At 38.5% G+C, this 27,770-nt stretch overlaps 1 protein-coding gene across 2 annotated transcripts; it reads left to right on the forward strand.

Annotated features, from left to right (window-relative positions):
- LOC137945675 (long chain base biosynthesis protein 1b-like) lies at nt 1-26,653 on the forward strand. Of its 2 annotated transcripts, XM_068791647.1 has the most exons (13): nt 1-131; nt 248-507; nt 598-692; nt 2,306-2,397; nt 4,374-4,467; nt 4,555-4,627; nt 4,740-4,872; nt 23,289-23,463; nt 23,597-23,737; nt 23,821-23,916; nt 24,110-24,251; nt 26,044-26,171; nt 26,250-26,653. In XM_068791647.1, exons 2-13 carry the CDS (start codon nt 402-404, stop codon nt 26,424-26,426), a joined length of 1,452 nt encoding a protein of 483 aa, XP_068647748.1. In that variant the 5' UTR covers nt 1-131; nt 248-401; the 3' UTR covers nt 26,427-26,653. The 2 variants fall into 2 exon arrangements, with proteins under 2 accessions (XP_068647748.1, XP_068647747.1); XM_068791646.1 differs by having other exon boundaries at nt 1-507.
- Nucleotides 26,654-27,770: the final 1,117 nt, after the last annotated feature.

The raw sequence follows: 27,770 nt of genomic DNA on the forward strand, positions 1-27,770 counted from the left end.
CATAGAAGAAAGGTAAGACGGGAGAAAATTCCAAAGCGGCTTCCTTGATCTCTCAAAATTTGTAACTTCGAACCTTTGCTCTTACGCCACAGACGAGTTTCATTGGCCGAATTCCCGCACTTCCCACTGCGGTATTTCCCTCCTCTCTAGATTCTACTCGGTACATATTTATTCGTTTTGCTCTTTTTATGCCACTGTATATAAAGGTTCACTGTTTGGACTGAGAGTGATCGTCAAGAGTCCACAGGTTCAGAAATAGTCCGGATGTCTTAGTAAGCCAACTCTATAATTTCTACGCAATTTGAGGGCTGGTTTCTTTTTCATTACCCTGTGGCGCCCTCCTTTATTTGCTCCAAGCCTGGAAATTCTCTGCTGATCGGGTGCTTTAAGTTCTGGATCTTATGGCATCTGCTGTTATGAATATGACCGGTACTGCGTTAGATTGGCTGGTAGTGGCATTTGATACTCCCTTTGCTCGTGCGGTCGTGTTTGGCGTCCATATTGATGGTAAATTGTCTGCGATTTCCAGTTGCCCAGTCTTTCTCTTTGTACCTTCAAGTTTTGTTGTATAATATGCTTGGCTGTTGGTTATTTAAGGGCATCTTGTTGTGGAAGTCCTTCTTGTGGCTGTCATCCTTTTTCAACTGTTTCAGAAGAGTTACAAGCCGCCAAAACGTCCCTTAACCGAAAAGGTCGGTGGAACAATTAATTTTCCTTTTTCGGGAGTGACTAGTATAACAAATTCTTTTTGTTTATTTTTGTTTTGAATGGTAAGTATAATTTATTCATATTAAAACAAAAAGTTTTAGTACGACTTTCTGTTTATTTCGATTTTTGTCTCGAGATAATAAAATGTGTCTCAGGTATTTTACGAAGTTTTTTTTTTACCTCTGTCATATTCTGTTTGCGTTATCGTTCTCCTACTAAAAAAATTATTTCTTCTTCTAGATCAAAAACTTCTTCAGCATTGGGTGGGGCAAGACTCGTATTTTCATCTCAGTTTAATGCTTTTGTCTTGCATTATATTTTTTCTACTTTGAATTACGAATGCTGTCATAAGCATTGTCTGAACCTCTTAAAATCTAGTTATGAATTTGATCTCTTCACCAGCCCCCAGAGCTTTCACTCCCAGTGATGAAGGCAAATGTAAACTGCAGTTCACTGGGAAAATCAGGAAAATGTTGTTGTGAAGTTGTTGTCAATCTCTTCTTGCTGTTCTACTGTTTCTTTCAGCTGCTTGAGGTTAAGAAATCAATGTAGCAGACCTGAGAATTTACTTTCTACCTTTCTGTTTCTGAACGAAGTGAGAATGATTTTCAGTGGCACTGAGAGTGAAATTTTATTAAAGAAGAGTACAAGATCACCAGAAAAGGAGTTAAAAAAAAGTTTGCCAAAACCTTTTGTAATTAGGAATTTTGTCAAGACTATCATAGAAAGTTATGGATAGAACTACATTGTTAATTATATCTGCAGATTCACTGGCCAATGCAGTACAGAAAAGACTAGCTATAGCAATGTCCAGTCTTTTCCCTTTATTTAAGACTTATTCTTTGTCTATTTTTGTAAGATTTTATTTTCTTAGCGGTAGAAACCTTTCCATTCGATGAAGACCTTCTGTAAACAGTCTAACACATTTATACTTTTGTTTTTTTCCTGGTAGTAGACTGACACAAATTTTGTGTCTGAGAAACACTTGTTCTATTTATTTTGTTCCGTTATTGTCTCTTTTATCATAATATATATATATATATATATATATATATTTTTTTTTTTTTTTGCAATTGATAATTGCTAATTGTCTTGTGCTCTTTTGGTTGACTCTGCCATGGTTATATTATCTAGTATCTCCTTTTCATTTCTCTGCATTCATGGGGCATTGCTCATACAGATTTATTGTTGATCTGTTCGTCTGGAAGCATGCATAAATCACTATCTTTTGTTTTTCCTTGTGGCTAATAAAAACTTTCCTGTGAAATGAAATACTTATGAATTTGATGCGCCTACTAATTTCTGCGTGCTTGTTCAAGGTCATTTACTTTCTTTCACTTCTTTATTTGAGTTATTTATATTTTGCCAGTTCCTTGCCTTTGTACAGAACTTTGTCTACATTCTATTCAGATTCATCTGTAGCTGCATTTAAGATGATCGCATTAAGCCTCTATTTACTATTTTTTAACATTTTACATCTATGGCATGATTTGGTATAACAGAATTTTATCTAGTATCTTTTATATTCGAAAGTGTGATTGAATGCTTGATGTTTATCTAGAAGAGCTAGTTAATAGTTCAAGCTCCTTGTTTGTAGGAAATTGATGAACTTTGTGAAGAATGGGTCCCTGAACCTCTCATTCCTCCTCTTACTAAAGGGATGGATTATGAACCTCCAGTTTTAGAAAGGTGAATTTGGTGCATTAACGTCTGGATAAATGTGTCTCTTCTATCTTTCTTGAATAACTAATATCTCCTCATCGAGGCTTGTGCACGAAATGCAGAGTAACTTGTTTTGTTACACGTACTTATGTTGATTAAGTCACCTGAATTGGTCATTTTTTAGCAGTTATTTTTTTCAAATACCATCAGGCCCCATACTAGACATAATAAAGTAAAACTAGAAGAGAAATTGAAGAGAAGGAGAGAAGAATGGAGAGAGAGTGAGAGAAAGGGCTGTCATATGGCCTGCCGAATGGTGGGGGGGGGGGGATCAAGCTCCCCTTAGGTTTTATTCATCGCTTAAGACTCTTTACAAATTGACCAAAAAACCCCTAACTTAAGGACTTATACCCAAGTAAATAAACAGACTTCATTACCTACTGAAATTACATAGTAACCTTACCTCTTTAAACACTGAAACTGGACCTTTCTGTTTAACAAATTATAGGTCTACCACTAGGATAAATTATTAAAATACCCCTGAGTCTTAGCACTAGAACATATAAATATTTTGCCTTGTTAAATTTGAGAAGATATCTAACAAAATGTATTATTGAATAATTTTTTTGGGGATTTGATACTCAGAAGTATTATTTGGTTAATAATTTTTTCCTATCTGGAAAGGATGATATTAATGTTTTGACTTTCGTTTATAATACTTCTTTCAAAGCGTATGTTAAGGCAATGTGAATCATTCATGAATTAGGACTTCTTTACGCATATCTAGGATGGAACCAAGTTGGGTTCGGGCCAGGGTTTTGAAAACCTGATCCTGTCCTGGCCTGCCAAAAAAATCCTCATTCTATCTCCACCGTGTCCCTTTCAAATTCCTACATCCCCTCCTGGTCTCCCACCCACTTGATTAGAGCTGACATCACTATTGTTTTGGTTAGTCCCACTTTGATTTCAACCTTAAATCCTGCAATGTCTACTAAATTAACAATCTTATTAAGATTATAAAAATTAGGATGGAATCAGGTTGGGCACAGGGCAGGATTGGAACAAAACTGTTCCTGCCCTAAACTTGTGTGGGCCTTTCTTTTAAAGCCCACCCTCAGGGTGAAGGGCTGACCCCTTCCTCACCAGGAGTGGGTCTGGTTAGGGTAGGTTCTGTGTTTACCCACCTTAGTTCCATCCGTATGGGTATATGCTTAGGATGTTAAGTTTTATCTTTTCTATATTTTTTCCCGTTGTACTTCTTTTTTTAAATGATGATAATTGTATTAAGAAAAGGGACAAAGGGTACAAGGCCATGCAACAAGGGATTTAAGGAAGAACAATAAAGAAAGATACAAAAAATTGTCCCCACACATGAAAAGAAACAAGTATAATATATTTCATAGTTTGTTTTTCCGATTTACTTATGAATTGATTGTTTCTTTGTTTAAAAATTTTAAAACTTTTATTTCTTTCAAACGAGTAGCAATTAACAAATTGTAACTTGTCCTAGAGGCTCTGTTAGCGCACAAAAGAATGATGGGAGAGTGAATTTCCTAGACAGTGTGCTCAAAACATGTTAGTGTAGTGGAATTTCACTTTCTCTAGGGAATGTTTTTGGTAATGAGGTGGCATCTTGTCATCCTCCATCTCAACCTTCGATTTGAAACAAAAAAAGTTAAATATCCTCAGCCTGTTTCCATTAAAAGTTCTGGTTCCTCACACTAATACAGAAAACCATATTCTTTGGAGAAGGCAGGTCACCTTGGTGTTAACTTATAGATTAAGTTTTCTGGTTACTCAAAATGAATGCATGGGATAAGTAATAAAAACAGGATAAGAAAAAAATGTTTTTAATTACCTTTTTTTCTGTCAACATTTCATTCTTACAAAGAATAAATGTCAAACAAAAGGAAGTGTTTTTAATTGGGCAAAAAATGGATAAAGACAGTTATCAAATGTTTCTTGGTCGGTTTTCTATCCCTTTTTATAAGTTTTTTGTACAGTGCTGCAGGATCGCATACAATCATTAATGGCAAGGAAGTTGTGAACTTTGCTTCTGCAAACTATCTTGGATTAGTGGGACATGAGAAATTAATAGTATGAATCAACTTTTCATGTCTATAGTGTTCTACTGTTTTCTTTTATTTTTATACAATAGAAATCTGATTTTCTACTATGACTCAGAAATCATGTACCACTGCTCTAGAGAAATATGGTGTTGGCTCTTGCGGTCCACGTGGTTTCTATGGTACAATTGGTAGGAATTCTAAAATCTTTAGAACATACTGTGAGTTTTCAATAGAGGCTTGGGGTTGGGGGTTGTTTGTTGCAAGAAATGCAATAATCTAAACCTTTTGCATTCAATTCAGATTCTCACCTTGACTGCGAAGCCAGAATTGCAAGATTTTTGGGAACCCCAGATTCAATCCTGTATGCTTATGGAATTTCTACTATATTCAGTGCAATACCAGCTTTCTGTAAGAAGGGAGACCTCATCATTGTGTGAGTAGAAGCTTTCTTTTCCTACTATGTAGTTTGTTATGTGTGTTCATTTTCTTTTGGTTTTATGGGTAAAGGATGGCACAATGTCATTTTGAGTTCTTTCTCCTTAGTGACAAACCGGTAATGAGTCAATCGAAAGTTGACATATGCTCTTTAGGACCTGTTGCATAATAAATAGATGGCAGCAGCTAAAGTTGCGACTGTTGGACAAACTGCATAATCTTTTAAGTTTACTTTGAGCTGTAGCATTTGCAAAAAATGCTCTGGTTTGTACTGTTTGAGTTGTTCTACTTTGACATGGTGTGCAAGTTAATGGTTTGAACAGCTTTCTCTTCAATTTTTCAGTTATAATTTTTAGCTAGATTCCCTATGCAAAACAAAACCTGGAAAAAACAAAGTAAGGTTTAATGCTAAGTTATCAGGTAAATTACTTGATAACGAGTTTTGTCCCAGTCCCTTTTTATCTCTTAGAAGCAGACTCTCGGTTACGTTGAGTTGCTTTATTCATTTTCTGCACGCCTCTTATCTTCATTTGGCTCTCCAATTTCATTCACTGTGTTCTTGTGGAAATCATCAATTAGTTTAAAGGCCAATCTCTCCCTTTCTACTTCAGCTAACAGCTGTGGTGGTGTGGCCATGTTTGGCTCTGCATTAATAGTTTGGATGATGATTATGCTACTTCTGGCTCTGATCTTTTTGACTACTTTGGATTTGCTTAATTTGCCTCCTCGCCTATGTGATCAGGGGTGCTTTCTTCTCTCACTCTGACATACTAGAGCTATTCCGATGGCTGCAAGACAGGCTATTCTGGCTTCCCCCTTCTCTGGTGAGTTCCTTACCATATTTTCCTCGTGGGTTGATAAGCTAGCATGCCCTGCGGTTTCCTCCTCTTGGCTCACTGTGAAGGGGCTTGTTTGGGGCGTCATCAGGCTGTTTTTGGACTGCGGCCTGATCTCTTGTGCGAGGATGAGTGCCGTCAGGCAGTGCTGGATTCGGAGTCAGGGCAAGATCTGAATCAGTGTTTATCTCCAGATTCATATTAGGACTTGGCAGGTGTCACACCATCTGCTTTGGGCTCCTTGTTTACTTTCAGGTCCGACTATGAGACTGGCATTTGGAATCTTCCTTTACATAAGCTTACATCTGCTTTTGATTTCGAATTTGAATTCGAAACCAGCACATGCTGCAACATGATAGCATTCTCCTCCTCCCTATTGGTTATTACATTGCCCTTGTCTAACAGTCCCTCCATTCTTGCTTCTATGATTTCTGGATTGGCTGGCTATGCCACTAAAAATTCCTCCAGTTCACCCCTCTTGGGGCCTGCTTTTGTCCCCTTTCCTCCTATGATGATCGATTGACGCTTTCTCCTTTCTAAATAGGGTTAAGCCTTGATTGTCAACTTGAATACCTATCATAGACCTGGATCGACACGTCTAGACTGCCAACAAAGTGTCCTATAACCAGTATCTTCGTGTGGACCCTATCAAGTTTTGTTGCCACCCTGACAATTCTAGAAATCGCCTGGAAAAGCACTATACATCAGAAATGTGCAGGGATTTCCCGTCTCTTAACCTAGATGGAATTTTCCTCCATTCCAACCTTTGAGTTCCATTGGGATAGTTCCCAATAAGTCTTTCCTTTCAACTCTTCTTTTATGGCTAACACCTTTTTTCTTTCTTCCTCAAGAGTCCAGTGATATGAGCCATAAATCCGATTCCATGTAGTGCATTTCCAGGTGCTTTCCAAGCTTCCAGTTCCTTCTTGTACATCACCTTACCTCCTCAGGTCTTGGAACCTCTTCTCTGTTTGGGCCATATGCATTTTGCAAGCTCCTCTTCTCCTAGGTTGGTGAATTCTGGGTCTATCCCCAGCACCATCTTGCAAACGACTGCTTTCATTACAATAGGTGGTCTCTTCATCTAATGGACTTCTTGTGCTTGTTGTGCCTGCAGGGCATCTCTGTAGGTCATCTGCTTTTGGGTTCCTCTCCCAGCCAGGATTACTACTGTTTTCCTCAAGTTTTGTACGGTATTGGTCTTTTCAGCTGAATTATTTAGTTTTTGCTCCATTATCTCCAGTTTTTCCTTAATCCATCCCCATATGGCACCAAATGTCATATCTTTTCATATGTCTACAGCGCCTATAAATGTAGTTCCCCTTAGCTAAATAATCTTACAGGCATGTTCCTTCTCCATTCCATATACTCCCCCTCTGAATTTTTTGTTGTCCGTCAACACTGCCTTACCAAAGTGCATTGGATTCAGAGAATGATTGTTGATTCATGCTTTGCATCGCTACCTTTGCTGCCAGCTTTTCTCTCTGGGGGATTATGTCTATGTAGGATCTTGTTTGCCCTTTCATGGCAAAGAAGGAGATTTTCATTTCCTTTGGGGGTGCTTGGCTAGGTATGTAACCAGCTATTGAACCTCGCCCTTCTCTTACCCTCTCAGGATCCCCTGGCACAATGCCATCGCCTGCAGTTCGCCTCACAAGATTACTTCTAGTTAGCCTCTCACCATCCTGCTCATCATATTGCCCCTTTCAGTTACAAGTTCTATACTCTTGCCCCTTTTCTTGTCAGTTTTGGATTGACGTTATTTATGTTAGGAGCCAATATAGGGGTCATTTTGTAATTTCGGTGTAAGAGGGATAGAGGGGGAAATTACTTTAATATCTTAGAGGCAAAATGGTCTTTTTCCTGTGTAACCTGAAGTAGGAAGGAGAAGAGCACGTCCCCCTTCTTCTAGATGTCCTTGGTTTTATAATCTGGTAGTTTCTTACTCAAATAAGGTGATTAGGAGAGTTACTTTGTTTCCAAGTCTAAGTAGGATTAGAGATAGGGTTAGGGAGTACATATCCAAGTCTGCAACTTACTCTATTTAATGCAACATGGATGACCAAGAGAAATAAATCTCTAAATACTTGTGTTTTATTTCTCTCTTTGTGTGTGAGAGTCATTCTCACTTATTTCCCTCTAAAGTTAGGATAGCTGCCTAACAGTGGTAGCAGAGCTGAGTTTCCTTGGATCTCTTGCCATCAATATCCCATTATTATATTGCTAGTTATAGCTCATTGAACTATTGTTTAAGTCTACTTTTGAAATCAACAAACATTTCATCAATCCGATTTTTCTATAAGGAGAAACCGGCGTATGAAGCAGCAAGAAAGTTGTGAGCAATAGAATGAAACATCTATTAATAGATAATTTGTGCTAGAAAAAACATAATTTTAAATTAGAAATATATTTGAAAGAAAACTCGGTGAGTCTATCTTCTAATGCAAGAAACATCTTCTCAATCTGATTTTTATCCGATTTCTACAAGTAAAAATCGTTATTGGAAGAATCAAAGGTCATGCTATAGCAGACTAAGATGGCTTATGAACCCTGCATTTGTGCTAGGGATTCGGAAGCTGGACTATTGCAGATGTTCGATCACTTTGAAGTTGAGGTTACAACTCTTCTTCAAGAAAGAATGGCATGGTTTAAAAAAATCCTCTCTCACTGTCAGCAACAAGGTAAGCCTATTAAAGTCATCTTCTTATACACTACTTGGCGAGCACGAGGAAACCATCAACCAATTGCTCATCCATGGGTTCTTTGCCAACTAGTGTGGGTGTCCTTCCTGGCCAAATTCAACCTTCAAGGAGCCTTGCCAAACACCTTTAGTGAACTTCTCTGTTATAAAATATAGGCAAGCTTGGGTGTTATTGTTGTAATTATCTTATATTTTTTGTCTCTTCCTCACTCCTACTAGGGTGAAGAGTATACTTGCAATATTGATACTTTTATCCTCTATAAATAAACTTAAGGGGGAGGGTTTGGAGAAGTTCCATAACCCTAATTCTCCCCCCACTCATGCTCTCTCTCTTAGCCGTCCTCTCCTCTCTTTCTCAGCTGTCCTCTCTCCTTCCTTCTCTTTTCTTCTCCTCTCTTCTTCTCCTTCTTTCTTCTCCTCTTTGTTCTTTCAACCTTGAAGACCTGCTAGTAATGGAGACCCTAAAAACCAACTATGCTCTTTTCCAAGACTGCTATTGTGTCTCTTTGATTGAGACCTTAGTCCTCGGTTGATTACCCTTAGTTGGGTATTGCTTGATATAATTTTTTTTTGAAGGGTTTAGTTTGTTCAAGAATTCAGCTCTATGATGGTTTCTAAAAACACTGAAGGCAAGAAGACCATCTCTACAGAAGAGTTTGCACTACTTCAAAAGATAAAGGATATGATGGCTACTACCAGCAACTAGGCCTCCCTAAACGAGGCTTCTCCTATTGCTGCTGCTACTATACCAGGTATAGTTTCAACTACTTCTCCATCCTGGATTATTGACTCTAGGGCCTTTGAGCACTTGACAGGTAATGGTACCCTCTTGAGTTTTCTATCTTTTTGCTTGACTGACAAGATTGTTTCCATAGCAGATGGATCCCAAACCAAGGTGTGTGGGGCGGGGTCCACATTTGCTACACTTACCCTTCATTTGAAAGATGTCCTTTTTGTTTCTGAGTTGCCCTTAAATCTTTTATCCGCCAGTCAACTAACAAAGAAATTTAACTGTTCCATTACCTTTCCCCCTACTTCGTGTGTTCTTCTGGATCCGAAGACAAAACAAGTTATTGGTGGAAGCCGTGAACAAGGGGGGCTTTATTATTTTGATTCGCTAGCACTCACAACCACATCTAGTGCTCAACATACGACTCTTCAATGGCACAATAGGTTAGGCCATCCATCCCTGTAGTCTCTCAAACAAATGATTCCTTCCCTTCATTCCCTTTCCAGTTTGAATTGTGAAGTTTGTCAAGTAAGGAAACACCAACGCAGTACTTATTCTCCTCGAGGTGAAAGCAAAGGAGTTGCTCAAGTTTCCTTAGTTCATATTGATGTGTGGGGACCCATGAGCATCTCTAATGTTTCCCGTTCCAAGTAATGTATTACATTTGTTGATTATTTCTGTCAAGTTACATAGTTGTTCTTCTTAAAAGAAAGATCGGAGGTCTTACCCCTCTTTAAGTCTTTTTGTGTCATAGTGTCTACTCAGTTTAACACTACCTTGAAGATCCTTCGATTAGATAATGCCAAGGAATATATGTCAGCAATCTTCCAATCCTTTTGCAAAAGTAAAGACATCATTCACCAAACTTCATGTGTCTACATACTGCAACAAAATGGTGTGGTTGAAGAAAAAAATGGACACCTTCTTGAGGTTACCCGTGCTCTACTACATATGCATGTGCCTCATTTCTATTGGCCACATGCCATCCTTACAACCTGTTATCTTATTGGGAGACAATGACGAGCAAGGCAATATGATTTAATCAAGGGAAGCAAAAATAAAAAATAATGCACGAGACTAAGAGATAAAAGGGAAAAAAATTCTAACAACGTTCAAGAATAAAACTTAAAAAACCATAGTCAGAGTCTTGAAAAATCAAAGCTCTGATACCATGTTGATTTTTAGGACTCCATGGATTTAGCTCATGGAGAAAAAGGGAAAGAAACCCATTGGGAGAAAACTGGATGAAGAAGGGTTATGGAATTGATGATACTAACCCTCCCCCTGAAGCTTTATTTATAGATTTATGAAACTACTTTATTACAATAATACCCCTAAACTTAGGGTTTAGAGTTTAGGGTTAACCCTGGAACTTTAACTTAATTACATCAATGCCATCTCAATGAGATGACCCTTTATTTTCCATCTTGCCATCAATGTATGTGGGCCTATGGGCCTTCTCCTTGATATGTGGGCTTGAGCTCGTATTCTATATCTCTTGGTTGCATGGGTCTTCCTTGGTCTTATGGGCTTGTGCCCATCTTCTAATACACTTGGATATGTGGGTCTTCCTTGGTTGTGTGGGCTTGGGCCCTGTCTTCCAACAGATCTTATATGTTTGTCTCTTCCTCACTCCTACTAGGGTGAAAAGTATACTTGTAATATTGATACTTTTTATCCTCTATAAATAAAGTTTAAGGGGGAGGGCTTGGAGAAGTTCCATAAACATAATTCTCCCCCCACTCGTCCTCTCTTCTCTCTCTCAGCCTTCCTCTCTCTTTCTCAGCCGTCCTCTCTCCTTCCTTCTCTCTTTTCTTCCTCCTCTCTTCTTCTCCTTCTTTCTTCTCCTCTTTGATCTCTCAACCTTGAAGACCTGCTAGTAATGGAGTCCTAAAGACGACATCCTCCAGCTAATGATCAGCCTCTGCCTTGCCCATCTTGGCAGCCTTTTGTGGAAAGCTTGTCTGGCCTACATTTCTTGGTCCCTCTAGAATGAAAGGATACCAAGGCACTTCAATAGGTAATCCAGTTCGCCGTAAGCCTTAATTGAGAATGTTCAATCAGCAAGTCGTGATATGGGTGCATTTCCTTTCCTGACTTCCAGGAGATGGAGACCAGGCTCTTCTATAGTAATTGGCAGCTAGTTGCCAGCATGGCTGGGCCCTCCACTGTTAAGCACCTAGCCAATACTACCCAAAAGACCGGCCTGTTAGGAGCGGAAGGCATAGGTACTTAACCCAGGACCATAACATCACACCCCACCTTCGCGAGCTGACGTCCACGGCGGCCCACTCTAGCAACGGCCTACTCTAGTGACGGCCCACTCTAGTGACACTGGCCGGACCCAGGATAAGTTCCTACGGCCTACCAATAATTTTAATCTGGCCTCTAGGTTGCCCCCTCCGGGATTCGAACGTGCAACGTGGGAGCCCGCTCTGATACCAAATGTTAAGCACCTAGCCAATACCATCCAAAAGACCGGCCTGTTAGGAGTGGAAGGCATAGGTACTTAACCCAGGACCATAACATCCACCCCCCCCTAGAATGAGATTTGGTCCCCCTCTCGGTGGAGCCTGATTAAATTTTGATGAGAGCTCAAGGGGTAATCATGGCCTCTCAGGTGTTGGTGGCATTTTTAGAGCCTCAAGTGGGCGCACCTTACTCTCCTTTGTTGGGCCTGGCCTTTCAGACTCTAATTCAGCTAAGGTTAAAGCGGTGCTGCAAGAGCTGAAGCTTTAGACTCTCAGTCCATAATTTTCTGGTGCTAGAAGATCAAGAAGCCTCCTTGGTGATATTGGGATATATTTTATGAGATTTGTGAATTTACTTCTATTTCTGTTTGTAGCTGGTCTCATATTCGCAGAAGTGCATATAGGCATGCTGGTTCTTGGCTAAGGGGAGCATTGATTTCCAATCTCTCGTTGTTTGGGTCACATTCCTCTCGAGCCTTTTGTTAGTTGTTTGCTTTTTAGCCTCGGCCTAATAATATTTACCTTTATTAAAAAAATAAGGTAAGTTTGAGATACTGAGCGGTCTTGAGGCTAAAGATCTGTTGAATGAGAAAAATCCCACATAGAGAATGAGAAGGAAATTTAATAAGTTTTAAGGTTGAGCATTAAGCCTCCTAAAATGGTTAAGTCCTTTTGGGATGAAAGTGAACCCAACATGTTATTAGAGCAGGTTGTGCGTGTGGGGCAAGGCCCAGTTCATGCTCCATAGGTTATTTGTGTGTTCTGAACACGTCATAGGCCTGGCCTAGACATGGGGGGAATATTAAGTGGGAAAAAGTTCCTGTTGAATTTATGGAAAAGTGAAATACTTCATTGACATCAATAACTTATTGTAATCAGAGTACATGAACCTCTATTTATAATAAAGGAAGGTAGTAGAGTCCAATTACAATAAAACTACCCTTGTCCCAATTACACCCAAACTCTAACACTTAAAGATAAGTCTTAACATAATTAAATAACTCAATATAGATAAAAGACAAACATAACTCAAAATAAAACTCTTCTTTGACGTGACCATAAGATAAGGATGTCAGCTCATGGTAATCATTGTGGGTCCACATTCTTATGGGCTTGGGCCCATCTTGTAGGCCTTCCTTGGTCGTGTGGCCCATCTTATAATAATCTTAGATATGTAGGCCTTCCTTGGTCGTGTGAGCTTGAGCTTTTCTTCCAACACTCCCCTTCAAGCTGGGAGTGAAAGAACAACATGAACTCCCAACTTGCTGCAAATAATGTATAAAATATTTTTGTATAAAATGACACATCTTCCAATATGCCTTCATCTTCCAACATTCCCCCTCACGTTGTTGCGTCCTTCCATGAGGCCCTGCTGGCATAATATGAGTGAGAGTAAAAATCACTCCTAGCCGGTAAGCCATTGCTTCATACTCCAGTCCTCATGCTGGTGTAAGGCACACTTCGTCTTCTATCGGTAGTGTGTCTATCGACATTGCTCTGAAGTGTCCACTACCGTGTCCCTCCACAGGACAACGACTCTTAAGTGGTAGGAGTCATAAAAGCCATTACAGGGGGGGGGGGGGGGGGGGGGGAATAACATAGATGTAATAATAAGTTCCTCCGTCATGGTTTCCCAACCATGATATTTTTTTTTGACAGGGCCCATCATGGTTTCCCAACCGTGATATTTTTTGATAGGGTATCCTCCAACACATATAACACGAACCAAATAATAAACTTTGTAAAAGAACCCATGAAATAATCCGATATAAAAATTTATTCTTAGATGCACAAACTTCATCTTTTGTGCTCCCCCTTTCTTGAATATTTTGGTTACAACATATGAAATAAAATACCTCTTTCTTATATTTCTTCTACTTCTCCCCCTCAAGCTGGGAGTTAATGGCAGTGATCCCATCTTGAACCAAATATCATAGATATAGCAATAGGCCCAAATAACAGAGATGTATAAATAAACCCTCAAACCAGGGAGAAGTGAAATATTTTCCTGATATATCAACTCAAAAAGTGACACAAAACAATCGGCTTAAATTCGAATTTTCAATGTAACAGAATACCAGTATGACCTTTGATTCTTCCTATGCGAATATTTCTTTAAATATAGATCAGATTAACTTGAAATTTTCTCATTAAGAAAGTAGACTTAAATACCTTTCATCCAAGTATAACTTCTCTTCATAAAATATAATTATTAGAAGATAAATAATCTGATAGATTTCGGTCTCTGTCATCTGGCCGAACTAAGTACTGTTTCTCCTTTTTTTTCCAAAATGACCATCGATTCTTCCAGGATCAATATCTCCTTATAAAAAAATCATATCGAGACTTGGTTGGATATATATGAAAATAGGCTTAAAGATTTTTGTTTTGATATATAATTCTCCATATAAAGTCTCTTTCTTGATAGCATAAAATACCTTGGAAGTTGAACCTTTCTGTTGCTGCTCGAACTTATTTTGCAATCTGACCTTTGCTGCTTCAAATATCGATTTCTCTTTGTAGATAACTTAGATAAAAAATTGGTTGAATAGGTAAAAGAATAGACTTACAGATCTTTCTTTTGATATATATTTCTCCATATAAAGTCTAGTTCTTGATAGCAAAAAACACCTCGAAATCTGAAGATTGCTGCTGCTGCTCGAACCTTTTTGCAATCTGACCTTCGCTCATTCAAATATCGATGACATCTCTCTGTAGATAACTCCGATTGGAACAAATCGTTTTTCTTTGGAAAGTAGACTCAAATATCTTTTCGTCAATATATAATTTGCAATATGAAAAACTCCTTATAGAGGTAAAAAAATGCAAAGAAAACTATGGGTATAGGGACTGAAAAAATAACTACGAACCTAGACTTAGGGTTTAGGGTTTAGAGAAAAGGATCATATTACCTTCGTGAGTTGACCAAGTCAACTCACAGAACCTGCTTTGATACCATGTTGAATTTATGGAAAAGTGAAATACTTTATTGACATCAATAACTTATTGTAATCAGAGTACATGAACCTCTATTTATAATAGAGGAAGGTAGTAGAGTCCAATTACAATGAAACTACCCTTGTCCCAATTACACCCAAACTCTAACACTTAAAGATAAGTCCTAACATAATTAAATAACTCAATATAGATAAAAGACAAACATAACTAAAACTAAAACTCTTCTTTGACGTGACCATAAGATAAGATACTTTTGTGAGTCTTTCTTGATCTTCCAATTGATGTGATAAGGATGCCAGCTCATGGTAATCATTGTGGGTCCTCATTTTTATGGGGCTTGGGCCCATCTTGTGGGCCTTCCTTGGTTGGGTGGCCCATCTTATAATAATCTTAGATATGTGGGCCTTCCTTGGTTGTATGGGCTTGAGCTTTTCTTCCAACAGTTCCAAAAAGAGAAATGAGAAGGCAAGTTAATAAGTTTAGGTTTAGAAATAGGCTTTCTAAGTGGCTAGTCATACTGCCAACAGAAACCGCACCTTCCTCTCAACCAAAAGAAGCACAAAGCACATCTATGTTTGTGACCAAACCTCAATTGAAGGTGCTAACTACCACTTAAGGAATGCTCCAACTGTGCCTAGCTCATGTAGAAGATCCAGCCAAGTGGGACTTCAAGGATGAACAATTTTTTGACCCACAAACAATTAGGAGTAGTTGTTGACTGTTTTCATTAAGAAGAGACATTGCCTTTGTTGTTGCATACATGAGACTTTGGTTACTATTAGTGGCGTAGGACGTCTTCCATTGGGGTAGCTAGGCCTCGAGGATGAAGATTTTCATGAGTGTGATGGAATTTTAGGAGCCAATCTAGGGATCATTTGGTAATTTGAGTGTATGAGGAATAAAGAGGTAGTGGCTTTAACAGATTATGGGTAAAATTGTCTTTGTATTATGTAATTAGGGGTAGGAGCGACAAGAGCATGTCCCCCCTCTTTTTTTTTTATAAGTGCTAAGAATTGTATTAACAAGAGAAAATTACAATATATATATATATATATATATATATATATATATTTCTGTTTTTTTTGGGGGGGGGGGGCGCAAACGGTGAGAGAATGGAGGGAGGTCCCAGACTTAGCCAATTTATCGGCAAAAGAATTTTCCGATTTGATTACATGGTTCCAAGAGCATGAAATAGCGGATTCAATGTCAGAAATGGAATGCAGGGTAGACAGGTAGTGCCAAGAGAGGGAAGCTGATCTTGACCCCCAGCTAATAGTGACGCTAGAGTCATTCCTTGAATATATTCAGACCATGAAGGAGAGGATACGCCAGTTGATTCGAAGCAGCACCCCTTTGAGGGTGGAGAATTCTCGACGAGAGTGAAGTCGACTGGCAATATGACCCACAACCAACTTGAAGAACGATCACTGCTGCTGGACTTGTATTGAAATGCCTGTTGTTGCGCTCTAACCAAATGCACTTGGGCACGTGGGCAAGACAAGTAGACAAAAGGATCTTGCCAAGCTTGGGGGAGAGGGGTGCCTCTTACCATCCAAATAGTTCCAATTAGGTCTTGCGGGAGGGTGAGCTGCAGGTTGATTGTTTGGAAGACACCCATCCAAACTTTCCAAGAATAACTGCAATGGAGGAGGACATGCTAGACCGACTCGTTGCACGTAGCACAAAGAGGGCATACTGCATTAGGGCTTCAAAAACCCCGCTTGTGGAGGTTGTCAACAATAAGAATCTTCCCTCTAATGGTTGTTCAGATAAAACTTGATTTTATTTGGGGCAGCAAGCTTCCATGCAGCAGCTGCATCGTACTCAGTGGGGCTGACCGTCCAACCTCCGATATGAGAGTATGTTGTGGCCATCGAGAAGAGGCCGCTCTTGTTCGGCTTCCAAATAATCTTATCTGGTAGATGTTCCCAAATCACAATAGGGGCAAGAGTATCAAGAAGTGCACACAGGTCGTTGGCCTCATTATCCCAGAGACTCCGTCTGAAGTGGAAGTCCCAGGAACAGTTATGCCAAACATCCGCAACAAGGGTGTCTTGCTGAGAAGTGATGGTAAAGAGAGAACCAAAATCATGCATAAGGGGTCAGTTGTTGCACCAAGCTTCTCTCCAGAAAAGAAGCCTTTATCCATTACCCGCAAAGAAAGAGGTGGCACTTTTGAAAAGGGGAAGCAGGGGGAGGAGAGATTTCCATATGGGGGATAGGTGTTAGTGTCTCCCCCCTTCAAACTACCAAGGACGAGCATTGTAGCTTGTAAGCCACCATGGGTTTCCAATAAGAAACACGTTGAGCATTGAAGTTTCATATCCACTTGAGGAGAAGAGTTTGGTTCATTTCTTTTGTGGGGTGGACGCCAAGCCTACCCAGTAACCGCAGTAAACAAACATCATTCCAGTTGAAAAGATGATAGCGGAAGGAGTCCTCGAATCCTCACCATAAGAAGCACTTTTTGATGGAATCAGTTCAATTGCAAACAGAGGACGGGCAGTGCATGAAGGAGAGATAATAATTTGGGATATCAACAAAAAATTTCATGAGAGTGTCTTCCCACAGTGGAGAGTAGCTTGCCACGCCAGGTAGCGAAACGGTGCTCCAACTTTTCAATCAGAGGAGACCATAGGTTTGCACTTGGCCTGCTGTCATAGAGAGGGAGGCCGAGGTATGTCGATGGAGTAGTGCTCAGAGAACAACCCAAAAAATCTACCATATGCCCCAAGGCCTCAGGGTCAATGTCATAACCGAAGAGGGTAGTTTTCCTCTACTTCATCAATTGACCAAAGGAAGCCCCAAATAATCCTAGAAGGGCCCCAAGTTGTCTGACCTGGTCCATAGTACCAATACCAAAACATATCTTATCGTCAACAAACTGAAGGGTAAGGACGTTGAAATCCGCGTTGTCGGCTATTTGCAGCAACCATCCCTTCTCTTGGGCTGAGTAGACCAGGGAAGAGAGATACTCAGCAATGACGTTGAAGAGCAACAGAAATAGTGGGTGACCTTGTCGGATGCCACAGGACCCCATGAAGAGACCACAAATAGGACCATTGATGAGCAGGGAATAAGAGGTGGATGATATGCACCTGTTGATCCAAAACTGTCTTTGACCAAAACCCATTCTGGTGCCAGTTGACTCTATCGAATGCCTTTTCAAAATCCAATTTAAGGACAAACCGGGGGAGCTTCATCGTCTTGAAATAGTGTAGAATCTCATGGCTCGACATGGCAGAGTCGAGGATGTTTCGGCCCTTAATGAATGCGCTTAGCCCGTGGTGAATGACCAAGCGCAGGACAACTTTAAACCGATTGGCAAACAGTCTAGCAAGGATCTTGTAAGTGCTTGCAGTGAGAGTTATTGACCGGAAGTCCGAGGGTTGCTCAACATTAAGACCTTTTGGGGAAGAGGGCAATGAATGAGGCCCCAATGCTACGATACGTAATTCCTCGGTGGTAGAAGTCATGAACCATGACAACAACATCTTGAATGGTAGGCCAACATTGGAGGTAGAACTCGCCATTATCAGGATTGGGTTTCTGGTCACAAGGTAGGCCAAGGGTAGCCTTTTCAATTTCACGCATAGAGAAAGGGAGCTCGATCAAACTGGCAGCCACTTCTGGAATTCTCTTAAGGTGAACATTTTGGATAAGAGGCCTCGAGTGGCAAGTTTCAGCGTAAAGATCTACAAAAAAGCTCACCAAAGAGTTAGTAATGGAGGACAGATCGGAGGTTATCTCGCCGTTAACACACAACGAGGTAATCTGATTAGCCAGACGCCTGACATAGGCTACATCATGGAAAAACTTTGTGTTGGTGTCCCCCTCTGAGAGCCACTGAAAACGAGCTAGTTGTTTCCACCGGATTGAGCTCATTGTGAGTAAAAGTTTGAAGTTGGTTCTGAATGGAAAAGCGATGGGCCAACTCACTGGAAGAGAGACACTGGGTTTCTTCGATCGCGTCAAGGGTAGCAAGCTGATCGAGGAGAGAGCTTTTTTCATCAATCTGCTAAGACCGGCGCCACAAAGACCAGGATTTGAGGTGCTGCTTAAGAACCTTGAGCTTTTGAGGGAGGTGCCAGCCACGAGGCCCATGAACATCGAAGTCACTCCAGCCATTTGAAACCACTATAGAAAAGCTACTGTCACTGAGCCAAGAGTTGATAAAATGGAATGGGAGGGGCCCCAATACCCGAAATGAGTGTCAATCATGATGGGCCAGTGATGAGAGAGTGTGCCCAAGAACTCTACTAGTCACATTGTCATACACAACCATTCTTCATTAGCTAGGAAACGATCCGATTTAGATAAAATTGGTGGATGTCTACCATTAGACCATGTGAAGGACTCTCAATGAGAGCAATTTCATCAAGATGACCAGCACCAATGAAATCAGCAAACTGCCGCATAGAGGTAGTGATTCAATTGGCTTGAGGGGGGGGGGGGGGGGGGGGGGTTCTTCTCATGGCAGTATCGAGTGGCAATAAAGTCTCCCACAAGAAGGAGAGGGAGTTGCCAATGCTCACAAATACTAACAAGCAGGGGTGGCTTCGAGCCGAGCCGGTTCGCGAGCCGGCTCGGTATCGGCTCGGTTCGATTCGTCATTTTTCGAGCTCGAGCCGAGCTTGAACACCGAAATCGGCTCGTTTACCTTAACGAGCCGAGCTCGACCGAAGCTAGGTTCGGTTCGTTGGCTCGCGAGCCGGCTCGAAATGAGTCGGATCGGCATGAATCGGTACGGGATCGCGAGCGAGCGGGGGAGCGGGAGCGGGAGCGAGAGCGAGGGGGGGAAAAATTTTTCCTCCCCCCTCGTCATCGCCGACCCCTCCCATCGGTTGTTGTCGCCGCCTCTACCGCCGTCGTAGCTGTTCTCCGGCGTCTATACCACCGTCGCAGCTGCTCGCCGGCCGCCTCTGTGTCCGTCCGTTCGATTTCTTCCTCTCCTCGCCGTCGCCTCTGTTTCCGTCGCCGCCGCTTCCGTCACCGCCGATTCCGTCGCCGCCGACTCCGTCGTGGCCGTCATCTCCGACGATAAATCCTCCCCGGTGCCGTAAGCCCCTTCCCTCGGGGTCGTCTCGGCGGAAAACCAGAACAGGGGAGAAATAATCTCCCCCTTCCTCGCGAGAAGATGATCTCGCACGTGCGATTTCGCACGTGCGAGATCATAAAATAAAATAAAAACTTTTTCCTCTGGAAAAAATTAAAAATAAATTTTATAGAAATAATTTTCTATAAACTATTAGTGTCTCATGTTTTTTTAAATACTTTTCTAATTGAAATTTTTTATTAAAAATCATATAATTTTCAAAGTAAGATTTTTTGTACCAAGATGGGGTAGAAAACTGTATAGAAAATTTTTGAATAAGTATTTAACAGTTGATGCTGTAATACTTTTAGCATGAAATAATTTTCATTGCAATTTTGTGTTTGATATTTTATTTAATTAAAAATTTATCGATAAGTATAATAATATATTAGATGGATTATTAATTTTTATTTATTTCCCTAGAAGAGACAATAAAAGGTCCATTTAACTTTCCTAAGAAAATTTTAAAATATTTCCTATAATTTTCTAATAAGTCACTAATAGTAATAAAATTTTATTTAAAGGTTTTTTTGGGAATATGTATCATAGGAAAAATATTTTTAGTTTTTCCTAGAATATAAATTTTTATCTAGGGGCACTAAGGAGGCCATAATAAATTATGGCCAAATTCAAAAATTACAAAACAAGCTAGACAACAATTGGAGTAAAAAATATTAATATTGGTGCATTTTAATCCATTATTGAAATTCAATCCTGAACCTCCCCTATCATTATATTTCTTAAAAATGTATGCATAATTTTATATATAATTTATTCAAAGCCACCCCTACGTGCGAGATCATAAACAAGGAAAAAAAAACTCTTTGTCCCTTCCTCATGGCTCTTAAATAAATTGAAAAGATATTTTAGTAGAAATACGTTTCCAGAGACTAGTTTTTTCAATAAATGTTGGAAAAACATTTTTAATAGAAATATAGGGACCATTAGTGCCTCGTATTTTTTCAAAATATTTTTCTAATTATAAATTCTTTTTAAAAAATCCTATAATTTTTCAAGTAAGATTTTCTTGCCAAGATGGTTAAGAAAACCATATAGAAAAATTTTGAATAAGTATTTGACAGTTGATGATATAATACTTTGAGCATGAGGCAATTTTCATAGTAATTTTGTGTTTGACATTTTATGTGATTAAAATTTTATCGATAAGTATAATAATATATTAGATTAATTATTAATTTTTATTTATTTCCTTAGAAAAGGCAATAAGAGGTCCATTTAATTTTCCTAAGAAAAATTTAAAATATTTCTTGTAATTTTCTAGTAAGTATGTAATAGTAATATGATTTTATTTAAAGAATTTATAATTTTTATTTGGGTGATTGTAAATTGATAGTGATATTTTATTTAATTTTATTGTGTTTGATTATTGTATGGAGTTTATTTATAATGTTATGCAATGTATGGAGTGTTTAGATTATTTTATGGAGTGTATAAACAATTTCATGAAGTGTTTATGGAATGTATAAACAATTTTATGGAGTGTTTATGCAGGTATTATGTATATTGATTATGCCCAATTTTAAGTAAAGGTCATGCCGAATTTTATACAAGTATTATATATATAGATTATACTCAATTTTAAGTAGAGGTTATGCCCAATCTTATACACATATTATATATATAAGTTATACCCAATTTTATGTAGAGGTCATGCCCAATTTTATATAAAATGTATGCATAATTTTATATACATTTTATTCGATATATATTTTTTGAAAAGTTTGAAATGTATGTTGAGGCTCGAGCTCGGCTCGAGCTCGATAACAATTTTAGGCTCGAGACGAGGCTCGGCTCGAAGCTCGGCTCGAAATATTTAAATCAAGCTCGACTCGAACATAGGCAGGTTCGGGCTCGGCTCGGCTCGATGCCACCCCTACTAACAAGATCCTCCCAGAAGAACCGACATTCATGATAACGAGTTAGACCATAAACTCCGACAAGACACCAATTGCTTCCCGTACTTCTATCAAGGACCTTGACGCCAACGGAGAATGTCATGTCCCCCTTCTTCTAGAAGTCCTTTGTTTCCTTATTTGGTAGTTTCTTAGTCAAATAGGGAGATTAGGCAAATAACTTTGTTTCCTAGTCTAAGTAGGATTAAATTAAGGTTAAGAGTAAGTGTCCTATCCTAAGTGCGTGAGTTACTCTATTTAATGAAACATGGATGACCAAGAGGCAATCAATGCCCAAATATTTAATGTTTTATTTCTTTTTGTGAGTCAGAGTCCCTCTGACTTTTTTGTTTCTCAAGTTAGGACAAGGTTCTTAATGTAATACCTTCTAAATGGTGCACTTTCTCAAATATTATCCAAACGTTCAAACAGTTCTCCCGTTTCCTTAAATTAAGGTTAGGAGTAAGTGTCCCATTCTAAGTGCGTGAGTTACTCTATTTAATGGAACATGGATGACCAAGAGGCAATCAATGCTCAAATATTAATGTTTTATTTCTTTTTGTGAGTCAGAGTCCCTCTGACTTTTTTGTTTCTCAAGTTAGGACAAGGTTCTTAATGTAATACCTTCTAAATGGTGCACTTTCTCAAATATTATCCAAACGTTCAAACAGTTCTCCCGTTTCCTTAAATTAAGGTTAGGAGTAAGTGTCCCATTCTAAGTGCGTGAGTTACTCTATTTAATGGAACATGGATGACCAAGAGGCAATCAATGCCCAAATATTAATGTTTTATTTCTTTTTGTGAGTCAGAGTCCCTCTGACTTTTTTGTTTCTCAAGTTAGGACAAGGTTCTTAACATAATACCTTCTAAATGGTGCGCTTTCTCAAATATTATCCAAACATTCAAACAGTTCTCCCGTTTCCTTATTTATAATTGTTTACCCTTAGTTGTTCTTTGCCATTCAACAAAAACAAACAAAAAAATAAAACTCTTTATTGTTCTTTGATATGTTTATTCCTAGTTTTTCCATGCATTCATGTCCACATTCTTATTTCTACCACTGTCCTTCTTTAGGGTAGGTGGTTCATTTTCCGAGGCTGAGTTTCTTAAAGCATGGCTGGTCTAATGGCATGTGCCTATTACATGGTGCCAATGGTATTATGTAGTATGGCCATCCACCATTTATTCGTTATGTTGCGTTCTCAGGTTTTCTTTTTGAGTAATGTAGATTGGGTATTGAAAGATGTCTTTGGTGCATATCTTGGCTTTCAATCTGAAGTAAGCTACTTATATATTCTTTTTTTTCCATCTGCAAACTTTGGTGAACTGCTAGTGCTCCCAAGGGAAGAAACACAAAAAAAAAAAAAAAAAAAGAAAGAAGAAGAAGAAGTGCCATTCATTTGTTACTAAAAGAAATGCAGGGGGCAGCATTGCTTCTGTCAATATTAACGGTTTTATAATAGTTTATAAGCAGCAGTGGTCATTCTTCTTTACAATATCTCCAAATCTTCATTAAAAGAAAGGAACAAATATAAATAAGAAAAAAAATGTAATTAATTATGGAGGACTATAAGGGAGAAAGGGTCTCTCAACAGGTTTGGTCTTTCTTATATAACAGTAAAGAAAATTATCATGTTAGATATTATTTAGCTACTTAAATTGCATAAGATCTCAAATATGATTTTTAGGACGTTGATTCTGTTGTTTCAGTGATGAGGGGGTCCACTGGGGAGTACAAAACGGCCTTCATCTTTCTAGAAGTACGGTTGTGTATTTCAAGCACAATGATATGGAGTCACTGCAGAGTGCTTTAGAGAAAGTTACACAGAAAAACCAAAGAGCTAAAAAAGTTCGACGCTACATTGTGGTTGAAGCTGTATACCAGGTTTTTCCTATGGTTGCCTTATTTTTGCATTATGTATTTGCTAGAATTTCACATCCGCTAGTGACTTATTTTTGAGATTTTAGCTAATCAGGAATCCCAGCATTCTAAAGGATGCACTGTGTTTGGTGTGCAGAATTCTGGTCAGATTGCTCCATTGGATGTCATCATCAAATTGAAAGAGAAGTATCGCTTTCGAGTTGTGTTAGATGAAAGTAACTCATTTGGTGTGCTTGGGAAGTCTGGAAGAGGTCTTTCTGAATGTTATGGTGTGCCGGTATGCTTTTTAGGTCTGTTTTTTAACTGATTAGTTATTATTTGTTTAGATTTCTAATGACTGGGGAAATATGTCACTGGCAGGTTGAAAAGATTGATATTATAACTGCTGCTATGGGACATGCTTTGGCTACTGATGGTGGATTTTGCACAGGAAGCATTAGAGTAGTTGACCATCAGGTATATTTGACATCTTCTCTGTTATGCTGTCTTGTTCAAAGAATTCACATGCTAGTGTAGTTGTCAGGGATTCTGGTCAATAGATGACAGCATTTTTCTTATTCTCAAGGCTTTGATATTAGCTTCTCTCGTTTCCTGTCAATAGTATTTTCTTTGTGGTTGAATATTAAGCCGTATTAGTTGTTTGTTTCAGCGTCTTAGTAGCTCTGGGTACGTCTTTTCTGCTTCACTTCCTCCGTATCTTGCTTGTGCTGCAATTACTGCCATCGATATGTTGGAGGAGAATCCAAATCTGCTCACAAAGCTTAAGGAAAATCTTGCCATTCTGTGGAAAGGTTTGGAGTTAATCTGCTCTTTGCCTTTGCCAGCATATCATCAAACTGTCTATTTGTGTATATGTTGATATGTGTACAGCAGAATAAATATTTTTGGAATTGAGTGGGGCAAAACAGTCATCTGAAAGTCATACTTTTTCACTTTAGGTTCAACGGAGTTGAGTTAATTTAGAAGTTGTGACTGAGGAACCAACTTATTCCAACTTATGCTGATAAGTGATTGTATTCATACCAGCCAATCTGATATTGGTCTTGGTTCCGAACAAGGCATTTTTTAAAGGAATTGACCAATACAAAAGAGAACTAGTTCCTTGATATTTTCATCTTCTTTTTCTGTTGGAGATCATCATATTATGAACATAACATATGATGTTTAAAACATTTTGTAATTTAATTAGTGGCTAAGCGACAGTTTGCATGCCCAGTTCCAGCAGCTTGCACAACTCAGGATCAACGTTATTAGTGTGTTTGTCTCAGACCTTTTGAGGCTCTTTGAGCTTCATTAAACTCTGCACTAGGACAATATATGGTATGTTACAGAACAATAATAGTTATTAGAAAAAGCGTTAAATGATTCAAGAAATTTTAGTTTGTTATTATTTTTCTTTGAAATGTTATTTCTTGTTATTTACACTTGTTTATGATATCTTTATCTGTATCATGGGTCAATTGTAGAAGAAGAAAGTTATCCAACACAATTGTAGATATATAAAAGAAGGAAGAAGAAACGGAAAGAAGAAGACTGAAATACAACTTTTCTATTTTTGGAAAGGCACTATTGTAGAAAAAAATACTCTACTTTAATACTTTATATCTAGGGCAAGTCGTTTTCTAGTTTGCCAACTGTCCCAATTAGGAGAGTCTTCTTTAGGAAAGTCTTTTGTTAACGATACATCTTTATTTTTCTCAAAAAAAAGTGGTCTTTATTAATATTCCATTTAAGAAAGTTCTATAGTGAAAGTCTATTGATAGTAGTTTCCATCGTAGTTGTTAGAATCCTTTCTTAGCAGCTGATTTAACTATAGCTAGTACAATTTAATTTTAAGTAGGATGTTTACTGTTTGGAAACATTGTGGTGATGTTATTTGTTTTGGCAAGTCTTTTGATGTTTTAAAGTCTATAAATAGGTGAATCTCCTGTAACTTTCAGCTAGATTAATACAGTTTTTTTTTTTATGGTTGCTGGAGTACCATTATTTTTTTTCTTTTTTTTTTCTTCCTGATAATAGATTCTTATTAACTTTTTCTTTTATACTAGCTACTGCTAGTCATGAAAATAAGACATGCAATTTCAAGTTTTCCTCGTTGAACTTTCAAAACCAGGTATTCCTTAGAGGTGATAAGCTGGTAGCTAGGTTACTTATGCTCCAACCTCGTTCCTCAACTTAATTTCCGTAATATGGCAGGCGTTAATTTGTCATGTAAAATGAATTAAGTAACATAATATAGCTTTTGTGTTGAGCTTGGCACCGGACAATGAGCTAAAGCCTGGAATTGGACTTAACAAGGGCAAATGAGCTAAATTTGGTGGAGCTGGACTGCCCTGATCTGAATTGTTCACCATGTTATTGTTAGTTGTAAGGGAGAGAAGAATAGTTTCTCCTTAGAAAAGAAAGCCACAGCATCTCCACATGAAAGTATTTATCAGAAAGGCCTTTATAAAGGGAAATAACTCTTTTTTTTTTTCCCGAAAGATTAGTCTGTGTTTATGAGCTGATGTAGTGATTAGCTATTTATTTTTCTGGCGTGATCTACTTTTGCTTTCCTATTACTTTAGCTGAGGAAAATTGCAGGTTTAACCGATGTGCCAGGCCTCTCCATTGCGAGCAATCCACTTTCTCCTATAATCTTCCTTACACTAAAGAAATCCACTGGATCCTTCGAGAGTGACTTAAAGCTGCTTGAAGAAATTACTAGTCGTGTAAGACATCTAATGCTGTAGTGGATAAATAACATAACTACCATTTTATTAGCTTGCCTCATGTTTACTCTTATGTAGGTTTTGAAGGAAGATTTGGTGTTCCTGGTAACTTCCAAAAAATCGGTTTTGGACAAATGCAGGCTTCCAGCTGGTATCCGCATGTTTGTTTCTGCAGCTCATACAGAGGCTGATCTACTCAAAGCTTCTGAGGCACTGAAAAGAGTTGCAGCTTCCGTGCTCTCAGATCACAAGTAGGTATTTTTTTATTAGTGTTCCGTCTATAGGAACTTCCAGCAAACAAGAGGGGAAAATTTTGTATGATCAAATTAATTATTGAACCGACTGGTGTAGCTGGAGTCTGGTCAGGGTTTGGATTTGTATTATTGGATTCTAGTTAGTTCCTTTCAACTTTTTTAAATCCCTTTTCTTTCTTACTCTTTCATTCACAAGCAATTATATTGAAACTCAACTGGGTGAGGCGATGGAGTTTGGTTTAATCCGGTTCAACTTGGTTAACACACTGGTGGAATTGGTATTACACCATAATAACATTACATGTGCAAATAATAAAAAATAAAAATATTATTAATGTGATGGAGTTTTGTTATGTTCTCTACATACCTGTTTGTTGTATGTAAAGAAATTAAGAATTTTTACATGAAGCTTTTGTTGACAAGAACGAATGGATATGTTTGGAAAGAGCAAGAAAAATATACAATATAGGTCTTGTGGGATTTGGATATGGGGAAGTGGGTAAAATAGTTGTTTGCAGTCATTCCATATGGCTTTTTAGTATTTTTGGATTTAATGGCTTAGGGTCTGTTTGGAACCCCTAGAAAAGAAAAGATAAGAAAAGAAAAGAATATGAGAATTTAATATTTATTATTTTAAAAAATAGTTAGTAAAAATAAAGTAATGAGCAAATTCTCTTTTTCACTTACTATTTTCTAGAATAATAGTTGTCAAAATTTTCTTTTTTTTTCTCTTTTTTTCCGTTGTGTTGATTTTAAAAGTGAAATAGGCTCTCTGCTTGGCGCCAACTAGGAACCAACTTATTACTCAATGCACGTGACTTGGGAACAAGACTTGTTTTGGGTAAGTAGACTTTTGTTGAGACTGTAAAAGGACTCTAAGATGATGTGGAGAAACTTTTGATCGGAATAGGAAACCAAGAGTTGGAATAAACATGGAAGTTAGCTAGAGTTTACTATCCTCCAAACAAGGAAATTTTCCTATTTTATCTCCCAACTCGTGAGACAATATATGAAACCTAGGACTCTTTTTCTGAAGTATTTTCTGGCTTATAAAGGACTCCAAGGGGAAAGAGTTGCCTAGTTGCCGAGCTTTCTACTCAAGCAACTTACCTAAAATAGACTTGCACTAGGACTCTAGACTTGCATCGACACAAGGAGACTTAGACTAGGAATCTTTGAATAAATGGATAAGGGCTCGAATAGGATTACTATGAAGATTCTAGGATTAATAGTGATTATAATTAGATTAGCGCAAATGATATTTCATCTGGATGCGGGGGATGAAGCGGTCCTTCATCTCCACGGTTTAAAATCCTTCATGTCGTTGAAAACCAAAAATGGTCTT

This window comes from Aristolochia californica, unplaced genomic scaffold (genome assembly GCF_029961685.1).
Source record: "Aristolochia californica isolate CCGP_79_NKW_82.1479 unplaced genomic scaffold, dmAriCali1.0.hap1 SCAF_12, whole genome shotgun sequence".
Classification (NCBI taxonomy): Eukaryota; Viridiplantae; Streptophyta; class Magnoliopsida; order Piperales; family Aristolochiaceae; genus Aristolochia; species Aristolochia californica.